The sequence below is a fragment of the Choristoneura fumiferana genome, chromosome 14 (genome assembly GCF_025370935.1).
Source record: "Choristoneura fumiferana chromosome 14, NRCan_CFum_1, whole genome shotgun sequence".
Classification (NCBI taxonomy): domain Eukaryota; kingdom Metazoa; phylum Arthropoda; class Insecta; order Lepidoptera; family Tortricidae; genus Choristoneura; species Choristoneura fumiferana.
In genome coordinates, this window is record NC_133485.1 from 12,021,173 (window position 1) to 12,035,231 (window position 14,059).

Genomic DNA, 14,059 nt, shown 5'->3' on the forward strand with positions numbered 1-14,059 from the left:
ACAATTAAAATATGTATTTAATGTAATTCAGATGTGTTCTTACTAGGTAGGTACCTATTCATTTTTAGCGCCTGCACTAAAATCGGCACGTTAACATGTTCAGTAGAATGTGCTCTCAATTTAATGTAAGGCGACAAAAATCAAAAGCTAAACTTTATCCTGTCGCATTGCAGTAAAACGTGCGGCTACTGCTTTTGTACCCTTAGGGCAACATTTTACCACTACTTACTTAGGTGATTTAGAAAATGATTAGGTAATCCTTTGAACAAATACCGGGAAAATACAAACCTACCTCATCAAAATATTATGTTGAACGGATTATTTTATAATTTTAATAAAGATTTATAAATTTAAATAAACTTCGTTCGTAGCTTATTTTGAAATTTGGTTTCGTCAAGCCCATGTCAAGCCAGCCAAACATCAACACATTCAGTGATCACTAACTAAATAAATAATCGCGGTTAACCGACTAACACTTGAAATCTCGCTTCTAAAAATAAACACGCGACCCTGAGCAAGATTCCTTCGTGTATTGTATGAATTGATGTATTGTCAAGACCCGATATTGGGCAATCAGGTCAAGTCCGAACAGCATCCGTACCACAATGCCACTTGCTAGATTGGAAAATAACCACTATCAAAATGACACATTATAATAGGCTCCGAAGTTAGTCTGATTATAGAAATCTACTATCATGATTATTAATTGCCTCTCTTTAAACGGCATAACCACTTAGTCACAACACTGTTGTCTCTTTTCGATGCGTCGATTAAAAAGAGACGACGGCATAAAGCCGCAGCAAGGAAGTGTAGGCGCAGCGTAGTATTATGCAAGATTTACTTAAGACCGTATCGTGTTCAGGAACAAGCCGGGTGGCTTGTAAATTAGTATAAACAATCAGTTTCATTGTTAATGAAGCTCCACCAATGTAGCTCTTGATGACATCACGCATTAAAAGAGTCCAAGTGACATTAATTGAGTGCGCCGAGTACGGGTGCGCTCGCGGCGACTGTTCCCGTCCGACTTCGCTTGCGACACTCGTCTAGCGACGCCGACACGACGTAAAAAAAAAATTGTGTATCCCAATATTTACAAAAAATGACCGAATACATCGCTGGATTCATCGCAGCCATAGTTCTGGTAAGTTTGTTTTAACTCACTACAATTCGGTGTCCTTATCCTTAACGAAAACCGGTCGGACAACTTATTTTTGTCTTGCAGTCCGCGTTGCTGGTTCTGTGGCTAATCTACTGCATGTTCGTTCGAGAGCGGCACAAACGCCACGCGCATTACAGCATAGGGGACATAATTAAGAGAAATCAAGAGCTTGAACTTCAAGCCAATGCGGAGATCACTCCTGAGAAGAAGAGTGGGCTCTCGGCTGGTATATTCATACTCCCGACGCGGCATAGACACAAAGATGATTATGATTACGAGAAAAGGCCCGACTATCCAGAGAGTCGAGTACCAATGCCTTTGCAACTAAGCACTGATAAACTTGTGGAGTTCTGTGACGACAACGATGATTTTTACAAGGACGGCACCCTTGAAATAGGGTCCAACGCGACGTACATAAGTGACGTTTAGTTTTTGGTGCACGCACGGCCAATCTAATTGAGTATCATTATTTTTTATTAATTTTATAGCCGTTTGTTCTACACGTCCACTCGAATTACGTCACAGATCTATAGGTAGTCACATTAGGGCACTATGATTGGCACAGAGTAATTTTTCGTATTATTTTACTAATAAAAACAAAAAATTGAGTTGTTTAATTTTATTTAGCATTATAAACCCCTGTAGTTCCGTTATTAATACACATTTAAATACACAATATTAATTCAATTAATTTACAAATTGTATTGTGCTGATATGCATAACTCGATATAATTTCAAATATAAAATACTTAAATATTCACGTTTACAATCTGGTAAGTGATACCGGCCAGTGTAACTTACGTATTAAAATGATATAACAGAAATCAATACAGATACATTTTATATTGTCCAATTTTATGCAAGTCCCTTGACTCCCTGAGCTAATTGGTCAAGAACGGTTTTCTCAGTTGGTTTGAAGACGTGAACAACCGCGTCTCCGGCGTCACTCATGGTTTTGACCATCTCGTTCCATGCACCTTTCATATACTCCATGACGTCTCTCTTCTCTCTGAGTTCTACGGGTGATGCCGACACTAGAGCAAAGAGGAGCTGGAACAATGGGTATTTCAATAACTATAGATAAATAAAATGACTATTTTAATGATTGTAATCTTTGGACTACGTACGCACTATGCCGTTAGACGCGCGGTTTTAACGCTGTCCCTCTTCAAAGTATCGCCTGAGAAAGAGACGGCGCGCTAAAACCGCGCAGTTGCCGCATAGTGCGTACATAGCCTTATGGATGCTCTTGCTTGGGGTAACTAAAGTCGCGATGTGTCCGAACATAATAATAATAATAATCAACGGATGGGTAAGTATGAAAAGTGTAATTATTGTTAATGTCAAATAAATTATATCCTCCTGGGTATTAGCGTAATTTATAAATTACAAATCGATAGTTAAGAATAACTGCCGAATCTACGGTGTATGATTATGAAGTAAAAACTGTGCAACAATTAAAGAATTTGAACCCCCTGCATGTTGTTTAACTTTCTAATAAAATCCTTACGTTTTATAGGACATATTTACCTACATGAAATCATGTTTGTGTTTTTTTTTTCAAATGTGAATCACGGATATATTATCTGTCACACAAATATCAGGAATTTATCATAGAGTAGTAAAACATGCTTTCTAAATATTTGAAATGATTTCCAAAAATATTTAACATAGGACTCTCGTCTCAGTCAAATGCATTAAATCAATATTAAAAAAAAGTAGAAACTCAGAAGACAGTCAGTATTAAAAACCTAGACTACACTGTATAAACCGATTATTTCTTAATTGTTCAACACTTTTAAATATTAAATTAATTTGGTTTCGTGCACACTGAAAAAAAACCGGCCAAGAGCATGTCGGAGACACACCCGAAATAGGGTTCCGAAAAAATGTATTAATATTTTTCCAAGGATTTCGTATTTTGTACGGAATATTCCAAGTTTAGGTATATTTTTTATACCTAGGCTGCTATTTACTCTTAAACTACTAATAATTCTCAAGGAAACTTAACCGTTATAGTTTTCCTTGTAAGTTTGTTTGTTATACATACTTACTACCATCCTGAACTTTTTCAAATTTTTCCACCCACCAGTTTAGATTTTAGAAGGGGGGGACGCTCGATTTTAATGAAAATTTGCACTTTAAAGTCGAATATTTTGCAAATAAATCACTGAATCGAAAAATCGTTTTAGCAACCCCGTAATGGTTTTAAAATACCTATTCAACTATACCCCACATTACAAGGTTGGATGAGAGAAAAATAATATCACCCCACTTTACGTATTTTTATTGTACCATTTTGTCGGCATAGTTTAGAAATATATTCGTGCAAAATTACAGCTTTCTAGCATTGATAGTCCCTGAGCAAAGCAGCGGACGGACAGACAGACAGACATGGCGAAACTATAAGTATTCCGTTTTTGCCATTTTGGCTACAGAACCCTAAAAAAAGGATAGCTGAACTAGTTTGGCTACGTTTAGCCAAAATTTACTAATTAGGAACCAAAATTATGCTAATATTGCAAAACTGTTTTTGTAAGACATCACCTAACTTTTATCTACTAGTAGGCCTTAGTTTTGTAGTCACTCAACTTATCTTACAAGCGACCTTTTTTTTTGTTACCGTTAGTAAACCTTTTTTTTTCAGTGTAGTCTGGATATTTAAAATTGCGAGCAATGTCCGATCATTGTCTTCAATGCTGTGTACATCTTAACAATAGCAATTAAGAGCAGTCATTGCACTTAACATGAGATCTGTTTAAAGCTTATTGGTACAGTCAAGGAAACTGAATCGCGTGGGTGGAACCTTTGTGCTACTAATGTCATATTGACATTCCACACATCTACCAAAGATATCACAGCTAAATTGATTTTGAAAAGGTCCCACCCTGACACGCGATTCAGTTTTCTAAACTGTTCAGTCGCTATCAGATTTTTGGAGCGTCCGAGGTGGTCAAAAATATCGGAAAATCTACTCTATTCTAAGCACCATTAAGTTATTGCTTCGATATTTTTAATCACTGGCCGTTCCGAAATATCTGATGGCTGTACGTACAATGTTAGAGACTGTAAATCCACTTACAATGCACATGAGGATGGTCAATCGGTAATCCATTACGCGTTATCAAAATATCACTGACAAGTCACGAACTAGTCGCTGCTGCTGCTATAGTGGGCTCTTTATGTACGGTCAGTCCAAAGCCTTGGATCCTACTGATTCTGGACACAAAGGATCAACAGGATGCTCCGATTTTCCCCGTAGCACGCACGTGTGTCATAGTAATCAGGCGGTGAAATTAGAGGACAATGGGTTCAAACTGATAGGGCTGTGCCAACTGAGGAACGTTCTGCGTCGCGTGGCGCACGCAAATAAACTTATCAAACTACGTTGTTTACTATTAAACTACATGAAACGTGTCCAATTTTCATGCTTTTGCTTCGATATAACTACTGTTGAAATGAGAAACGAAGCGTGATTAAGCGATCAGAAACGGGAATGAATAAAAAATGTAAAGATTGGTTTTTGTAGTCTTTTTGTATTTTAGTGTCGCTTTAGCTGAGGTATGTAGCGCATAGGAGAAATTTGTGTCTGTAATCCTGTCTAGTGGTGGTGTAGAGGTATATAGCACATAGCACGCAGCACGGAATGCTGAGGACCTGGGTTCGATTCCCAGCGCTGGTCTCTTTTTCTAGTGTTTCTTTACATCTATGTTTTAGTTTGTATTTTTGAATAAAAAATGTATCAAAGTCTTTTTAACTGTATTGGCTTTTTTTTTGTAAATGATGTAACTTTTTGCAACAGAAAAGGACGTTGTCGCCTTATTTGTCCTTGTCTATTCATAACAACAAGGAATGCTGAGCATTCTTAGCATCTTAATTGATGGTCTAATACTCTGCAAGATGTAGATCCATCTCAATTGCATTATAATACAAACAAATGAATGTAAAGAAAGACATTACTTATAATCACAGCTTATGTACAATCAAAGAAACTGAATCGCGTCCCAGGGTGGAATCTTTGTGCTACTGATTATCATACCGACATTCTATATCACTAAAGATATCACAGTAAAAAACCTGATTTAAAATAATAAAAATCGCATTCAAATCGGTCCAACCGTTTAAGAGCAACGGTGTCACAGACAGGCACGCAGACGCACAGACACACATAGCGGTCAAACTTATATCAACAGCTTAGGCTCTTTTTGCGTCGGGGGTTAAAATTGATTTAGAAATGGTGCCATGGTACCATGGTGCGCTATTCAATTTCCTAAAAATATTATATACTAAGTAAGTACTAGCTGTTACCCGCGACTCTGTATGCGTAGAAACTAAGTATGGAAAATAGTTCACATCCTATTCTCAAACCTACCGAATATACAAAAAATTTCATGAAAATCGGTCAAGCCGTTTTGAAGGTGTCACAAACATTTTCGACCCGAGAATTTTATAAATTAAAAAATAAATGTAGATTATTGACACTCAGGTTTGCCAACCGCGACGGTCACCTATTTACCTGACAATTTACTGCCAATACTGCTAGCAGTAATCATAGAGAACATTTTAGAGTGACAAAAAATGGCTCAACCGATTTTGACAAGTCTAAGAGACATCGCTAGAAAACCTGCTTTAAAAAAAAACGCATCGAAATGGTCCATTCATTTGAGGGCTACGATGCCACCGACAGGCAGACAGAAAGATAGACATTGGCGTCTAACTTTTATCTTTCTTCTTGGTCTTACAATCCGTCGCCATTCCTCCCGTACTACAGCCCTTCTCGAACACTCGTAGAGTGGACCGTGGAGTGCATCATTAACTTGGTCCATCCAACGCATGGGTGACCTGCAGGGCTACTACGAAACTCGAAACTTGAAGTTCGCGTCGTGCGGTCCCTCTGAAACTTATACTATTTAATACGAGAGCGAGAGGGACGGTACGATACGAACTTCGAGTTTCGAGTTTCGTAGTAGCCCTTCTGGCCCAATACCACGAAGTGCCAAACTCGAACTTCGTATGTTGCCGTCCCGCTGACGCTTCTGTCATTTAGTACGAGAGTGAAAGGGACGATGCGATACGAAATTCGATTTGCGAGTTTTCTAGTAGCCCCTCTGCGCGTGCTCTCGTGCCTTCAACCTTCCCTTGAACCACAAGCCGTACCTGAGATGTGTTTTCTCGATCGAAAGTGAGAATACGACATTGGCCGATGGAAGAAAGACGCTGTTTAATGCCGAGCTCATGGAGGATTGAGATGTTGGTTTGGAACTGATTACTTTTGCGTTGGGGTTTTTTATTAAATTAAAATAAGCTTACCTTTGCATTAGGTTCATAGATATAAATATTTGCGACGCCACGACTGTGGATGCTTTATTCTGCGTAAAATGATTTGGCTCTTTTGTTAATTCCATAACGCTAATATATACTTTATTTCTGGGTATCTATTGTCAACGTGATATTATACCTTGCATTATGTTTCACATTCATGAAGTTCCCACGGTCACTGTAACAGAAACCATTTTTTATGTTCCATAGCCAACTACGCGGAGGAACCCTTATAGCTTCGCCATGTCTGTCCGTCTGTCAGTTACACCGACAAAGTGGTAATAAAAATAAAACAACTAGCCCTATAGTGTGGTGTGGGTATCGTTGGATAAGTAGGTTTTGGTTTCCAAGACGATTTTTCGATTCAGTGATCTGTTTGCCAAATATTCAACAATACAACAATACAATACAAAGACTCTTATTGTACACCAGACATAGTAAGCGATACAGAAAACAAATTATTAAAATTACAAGGTCAGCAATAGGCGGCCTTATCGCTCAAGAGCGATCTCTTCCAGGCAACCTTTTACTTTATTCAACTTTAATTTGATTCGATTTTTTCATAATGGCTACGGAACTCTATCTTGGGCGTGTCCGACACGCTCTTGGCCAGTTTTCTATAATCGCTCGTTAATCTTTAATTAACGTAACGTTTGCTTGTCCTTTTTACATGAATGTACATTTTACACACGTATTTTTGCGACACACGTGTCGTTAATTCAACAATTGGGTAGATTCCTGGGTAAATAATAATAATTTTCTATTTAGTCTATCAACTAAAATCTTTAAAAATAAAGATTAGCTAGGAATATCATGTAACTAATTGTAAAATTGTTATGAAATAAACAGATATAAATTTAAATTTAATTTTAATTAGATTCATCATCATCCCAGCCTATACACGTCCCACTGCTGGGCACAGGCCTCCTCTCCGAACAAGACGGCATGGGCCATAGTTCCCACGTGGGCCCAGTGCGGATTGGGAACTTCGCACGAACCATTGAATCGCTTCGCAGTTTTGTGCAGGTTTCCTCACAATGTTTTCCTTCACCGCAAAGCTCGTGGTAAATTTCAAATGTAATTCCGCACATGAATTTCGAAAAACTCATAGGTGCGAGCCGGGGTTCGAACCCACGACCCTCTGCTTGAGAAGCGATAGGTTAAACCACTAGGCCACCACGGCTTCTATTAACTAGAATACCTATCAGAAATATTGCACTTTCACCACATTTGCTCGTAAGCAGTGTCGTGACAAGCAGGTTAACTTGGTGGCAACCCCCAGAATAAAACCCAAGGGTCTTTTTTTGCGTGTTAAGCCCAAGGACTATTTTGTAAAATAGTACATTGTGCATTAAGGGGCGTAAGAAGGGGATTACTAACGAGAGCCTATTAGAAGCCCGACGCCGGATTCTTTAACTAAATTTCCAAATGCGTGTTGTGTTTGCAGAACAGATCTCTGATTTCGTTATGACGACGTGTTATGAAACTGCCAGTTTTGCAACAAAGAGCATGATATACAGCGTGTATTTTTGATACTACCTCAAACTATAACTAGACGAAGATTTAAGTGCTGTAAACCGATATCAAAACAAATTTTTAATTTAGAATTAACTAGCAGAGCGTAATTAATTTTTGAAATATTTTAGAGCAGTAATGTAATGCGTACAATAATTTGATACTAGAGAGAAGGGTTCTGTGACAGCTGTCATTTCAACGAGTGCGACGTTTTGAACAAAAACAAAGTATTATCACGTAGCGATACATTGCGCGCTAATTAATTTTATAAGGAAAATAACAAGTCTAATTCTTTTACTAAAACATAATAAAAAATGATAATAAAGGCTTCACTTTCACATTCACTAACTACCTAATATATTGAATCCATCGCTACCGCAACCATCACATGATTTTGGCATGAGGACTGGTAATTGTTGTTAGCGTATTGCTAATGCATCCCTGAATTCAAAAGGAGACAGGTCAAAGTGACATTTTGTTGTCGGTATGACAGATAGCCAGTTAGAGGATTCTGTTTTCATTTTCGTAGAAATCGATCGTTCAATTGCTCTTTTCTTAGTTGGTGAGAGTTTGGCCAGGATAGTTTCCATAAGTTTGTCGTCAAGAATATCTTTCTCTTTTTGACCTTCTTTGCATGTGTCTTTTAGAAATTTGTTATGTTGTGCAAGATCTATGTCTCTCTTTTCTATTACAGCAGTTGAAAGAGCTGTGCAACCCTTTTTTGAAATTTCATAGTTTTGGAAGGGTCTGAAATTGCAAGACCGCGCTTTTGTGAACAGGTAGAGAAAACAGATCTGCTTCTGAAGGAGGTGATATCTCGCCTCGAAATAAAGTCGGCAAGAAACAGATACGCAATGTGTAGGTAGGTATGTTAATGGTTCAAAAGACAATATGCACTATTGGGAATGTAGTAATTTATTACCAGCACTATATTTTTTATAATTACTTATTTATTACACTTACATCATTGATCGATTTTTCAAACGTAAGATACAAACCGGCCAAGTGTTTCTCGAGGCTTTTCGGTTTTTTTCAAAGTCAAAGTCAAAGCCAAAATATCTTTACCTATTCAATTCAGGCTATAGGTAACAAGCACTTATGAATGTCAAAAAAAATCTACCACCGGTTCGGAAAAACCTCTGTTGAGAAGAACCCGCCAAGAAAGTCAACGAGGTAAGTTTTTTTTAACAGATTTACAATATTATAACACAACTTTATTTTTAACACAGTAGGTTCGCTATTTGAAGGGATCGCTAATGCAGATAGGAATTATTTCCAAATATCATTGTCCATGATATAATCATTAACTTTATAATACGCCTTAGATATTAATGTCTTCTTGACAATAGATCTGAATTTTATATCTGTTTCATGAATGTTTCATTTTCCTGAAGGTTAAAATGAGAAGATAAAAGAAAACCGATCGTTTGTTTCGAGTGCTGAACGATAAACAAAATGGTTCGAGCTTCATAAATAATGTTTTTTTTTATAAAGCTACAGAGATGTAGTGAAAATTTAATGTTTTGCCCTTTGAAAAGTTCGTCTTTACGAGGATCTTGCTTTCTCAACTAGCTTACTGAAGCTTGTTGAGGAAGCACGATAACTACGAACTTATCCGCCAAAATACGACGGAAAAACATTATTGACTAGACCCGTAAAGTCCCTGCTAGTGTTAAGATTTTCGCGGAGAGTGGCATCCATCTGTATGTGACGATTGGCTACGCACGGCTCAGCCAGGCCTCATTATGTTGACTGGACCATGATTGACTCGCTGTGACCACGTTGAGGGAGGATGCGATTGGTTTCGGCCACTGTTGAATAGTTCCCATGATGAAAGAATTATGTCAATATCAGGTAGGCCTTTAGAAATGCTGTAAGTGCAGTTGACTCCGTTTTTGAAAATCTTGAACTAACAGTCTGCCAATAAATTTATTTTAGTGTCAGTACGGCTGAAACATTTCTTTTTATGATTGTTTTTTTTGAGTTTTTTTTTATTTTTTATTTCAACTCCAAATTTGTTACTTTTACGGGTATCCCGTGAAACCATATCGAAAATACAAACTGAGACATGGATGCACAGAAAAACCAGAAAAAGAGACCAGCACTGGAAATCGAACCCAGGTCCTCAGCAATCCGTGCTAACCCCTACACCACTGCTGGACAGGAATCTAGACATGAATTTTTCCTATGCATACATATCTCAGGTCCCTGATTCCTGAATTCCTGTCCAGCAGTGGTGTTGGGGTTATAGCACGCAGCACGGATTGCTGAGAACCTGGGTTCGATTCCCAGTGCTGGTCTGTTTCTCTGGTTTTTCTGTGCATCCATGTCTCAGTTTGTATTTTCGACATTTCTTTTTATTTTAATGTCCCACTGCTGTCCATACGCTTTTTCTTTACATCCGACAATATCTTTCGCATAATTTTAAAATAACAATTTGGATTGAGACGTGTCAACTTGTCCTGGCATCACCTACCTACTACGAGCCCAATCGATGATGACTTTAGCACAGCGATCCAGATGCGTTCGGCTAGCCCAATAACATTCAAATTTGGCTGATTTCATCTCCATTTGACTTCTGGATTTTCGACTATTTCAATTCCTGACTTCGTATAAAAACCTGAGGCCTTACTGTTTAATTTCTTCCTGTCACACAGCATAGCATGAGGGTAGAAAGAAATGGCGAAAGCGAACGCGAGCGCCCGCGCAGTCTTTAAAGTTGCATTATAGGTGATTATAGTATAGATTCTCCTAGGTAGGTAGGAAGAATGAGGACTAAAAGACACGCGAAATATCGCGAGATGGCGTTAGTATCGTGAAGTTTTTTTGACGTTACGGTCTAGCTTGCAATGAGGGCTATCGTGTATGAATTTGCCGCTAGAGGCGCTAGTGTAGCGTGAGGTCTCCGAATGTCAAATCTCATAGTTTTTGCCCCAAAAGCTCACCAGCTACCTGAAATTAATTATGGCAATTATGCGATAAGGGGCAATGAATGTCTGTGTTTTGAGACAGTTTTGTCTTTCGAAAACGGGACTACGCAAGACTGTAGTTGCTCGATATTTTTATGGTACGGTTTTAAGATGTATTAAATATGATTTTAATCTAAACTTTGTTTTCGCGCCCGTAATAACAGACTTTGAAAGCCACACTTACAAACCTCACGCAACAGTGGCACCATCTAGTAAGACAAAAAAACGATAGAGCATTGGCTCATTTCGTTATTAGCCAATTGCAAGCAAGAACGTAACGTTAAAAAAACCTCACAACACTAACGCCATCTAGCAATATTTCTTCGTCTTTTAGCCCTCATTGCTTAAGTTTTCAACTCAAATATTCAAATACGTAGAGGAATGGTTGAAGACGCCGTAATATCCTCGAATGAACTTAAAATAGCTGGTCACCCGAGCGAACCAATTCTGGCAATAGCCCTGCACCGGAGGTGACAAGTCGCAACGCAAACATCGCTTACTCCTCTATGATTTAGACGTGTAGGTCACTATTTGGGGCCTGACCCGAAAGCTGTGAGGGTCACAGTGTAGATACGTCACAAAACACTAATCCATTTATCTACCAATCTAGCGAAGTGAGCTATAAATTTCTTAAATAAAATTTTATTAGGTAAATTAACAAACACCATGATATGTATCTGTAGAGTAGATGTGTTTGTTTACCTAGTTAAATTATACCTTTTTTTATTTTTTTATTAGCCTATTTTTGTGTCCCACTGCTGGGCAAAGGCCTCTCCTCTCTTGCTCCACTCCTGCCTATCAAAGGCGAGCTCCCGCCATCCCACATTATAGGCATCTAAGTCGTCCCTCCATCTCCTCTTCGATACCTAACAATAATTAATTAAATATACAGAATAATTAAATTTATTGAATAAGCTGAAATTTGCGGAGGTCCATCTAATTGTGATTCATATCTTTGATTTTCCAGGTGGTCGAAATTATTAACGCGATTACAAGACTTAAATTACAATCGTCAAATATTTAGGAGCACCTAAACACATTTTTGTGATGAATTTTGTCCATATCAGGGTACATAATATGATAAGTACTTGGCAAATCCTCAACCACGAGATACAGTGCGGAGTAGCAAAGTAATATTATTTAAGTTCACACAAAAGCGTCCATTTGCGTAGTTGTCTTACGCACGTGATTTGCAGAGAAGCAAGGTAAATTGGTTTGAGTAGGCAGATTGAACTAATTGAACAAACATAATGATATTAAAAATAACAAAGTGCATGTCGAATAATAAAATTTGATTCAGTTCGTTATATTTAAGCGATAAACGTTACCTACCAAATGAAAAGTAACTATAAAAAAACCTGCTAAGAGTGTAATAATATCTTACTCTTCAATGAGGGTTCCGTAGCCGTTACTAAAAAAAACCGGCCAAGAGCGTGTCGGACACGCCCAAAATAGGGTTCCGTAGCCATTACAAAAAAAATAAGTAATATTTTTCTAAGGATTTCGTATTTTATATGGAATCTTCCAAGTTTAGGTATATTTTATACCTTAGGCTGCTATTTACTCTTAAACTACTAATACTAATTCTCAAGCAAACTTAGCCGTTATAGTTTTCGTTGTAAGTTTCATATACTTCCTACCATTGTGAATTTTTTCAAATTTTTCCACCCACCTGTTTAGTTTTTAGAGGGGGGAACGCTCTATTTTAATTAAAATTTTCACTTTAAAGTTGAATATTTCGCAAATAGATCACTGAATCGAAACCCCTAATGGTTTTAAAAGACCTATCCAACGATATCCCACATTATAGGGTTCGATGAGAAAAAAAAATCACCCCCACTTTACGTCTATGGGAGGTACCGTAAAAAATGTTTTTATATTTTTTATTGCACTATTTTGTCGGCATAGATTATATATATATCCGTGCAAAATTACAGCTTTCTAGCATTGATAGTCCCTCAGCAAAGACGCGGACGGACAGACAGACAGACAGACATGGCGAAACTATAAGGGTTCCGTTTTTGCCATTTTGGCTCCAGAACCCTAAAAAGCAAGAGACGGCGGACACTCACCTTTTACAGAAACCACATCGGTCCAGACGCATTCTCGTATAAAGTTTACCAGCAAAAGAGCGTACCTACCCCCATATTACTTACGTCCTTATTTTTGTAGATAAGAACATTTTTTTCTACTCAACCTATTTACTTTCAAATACGAAAATGTACTTATTTAATTATAAGCTAATTTGATTAATTTGGTATAGAAATATACATTCCTATAACTTTAGACAGCCAGGGGAATAACAAAATGTCACAAGGGAAAAACGCGAAGAAAATCATAAAAAAAGACAAGGGAAAAAATATTAGCAAATTTCAATACGTCATATAATATATTCAGTTTGTCAATTTATTTATAATAGTAATAATTACTTATTCTAATAATTATTTTAATAATTACTTTATTTGCTGATTATGGGTTTACAATGATATGTGTTTGTAATAATATGAAGTTTGGATCATTGATGCTCTGCTTAATGTAGCATGCAAATTATTTACAAAGTATGCTATATTCAAATTTATAGCACACATCAGGTTACATTAGGTATATTGAATTAATAGGAATAGTAATAAATTAAATATTTAACATTTTGAATATAGTGTGCGTCACGAGCGTTAATTTGGACCCACTTAAGGTCGAATATCTGTCATTTTGTATGACAATTTAAAGGATTTTTTAACAAAATGGGTCCCAAATTAACGCTAGATTGTATAATTCCTTAATAATAATAATTCTTTATTTATTTTATAATAATTATTTATTGCTTTGTCTGGGGTTTTCTTCTTTGCTTCTTTCCCGTGAGGGCTCGACACACCGATTTCATTTTTGTAAAGTTGTACTTTGTTTTTCAATTCTATAATTAACCCAGGCTCTGAAACGAAATGAAGTTTGCTGTTTAAGCCTGCTCTTGGGTTCAGGATATTGGCAAGTAAAATGATCTTTGAATAACCAAAATCTGCAACAATGATATAAAAAAATCAATGGACAGTACACACGGACTGCATTCTGGCAGCTGCAACCGCAACTGCCGAATGCCATA

General features: G+C 37.3%; 3 protein-coding genes across 4 annotated transcripts in view; 2 read left to right on the forward strand and 1 right to left on the reverse strand.

The window, feature by feature from the left end:
* The window catches only part of LOC141435144 (uncharacterized), a 44,934-nt gene that overhangs the window by 6,961 nt on the left and 23,914 nt on the right, over positions 1-14,059 (forward strand). The window lies entirely within an intron of this gene.
* Positions 13-1,767, forward strand: LOC141435146 (uncharacterized). The gene is made up of 2 exons (XM_074097730.1): positions 13-1,141; positions 1,223-1,767. The coding sequence occupies exons 1-2, from the start codon at positions 1,100-1,102 to the stop codon at positions 1,586-1,588; spliced, it is 408 nt and encodes a 135-aa protein (XP_073953831.1). The 5' UTR covers positions 13-1,099; the 3' UTR covers positions 1,589-1,767.
* On the reverse strand, positions 1,764-4,533 carry LOC141435148 (uncharacterized). The gene is made up of 2 exons (XM_074097733.1): positions 4,242-4,533; positions 1,764-2,209 (listed from the first exon to the last, which is right to left on the reverse strand). Exons 1-2 carry the CDS (start codon positions 4,272-4,274, stop codon positions 2,015-2,017), a joined length of 228 nt encoding a protein of 75 aa, XP_073953834.1. The 5' UTR covers positions 4,275-4,533; the 3' UTR covers positions 1,764-2,014.

Coding starts and splice junctions, on each gene's coding strand:
- LOC141435146 (XM_074097730.1), top strand. CDS start 1,100: ATGACCGAATACATCGCTGGATTCATCGCAGCCATAGTTCTG. Junction 1,142..1,222: donor TCATCGCAGCCATAGTTCTG/GTAAGTTTGTTT, acceptor TTTGTCTTGCAG/TCCGCGTTGCTGGTTCTGTG.
- LOC141435148 (XM_074097733.1), bottom strand. CDS start 4,274: ATGGATTACCGATTGACCATCCTCATGTGCATT. Junction 2,210..4,241: donor TGACCATCCTCATGTGCATT/GTAAGTGGATTT, acceptor CCATTGTTCCAG/CTCCTCTTTGCTCTAGTGTC.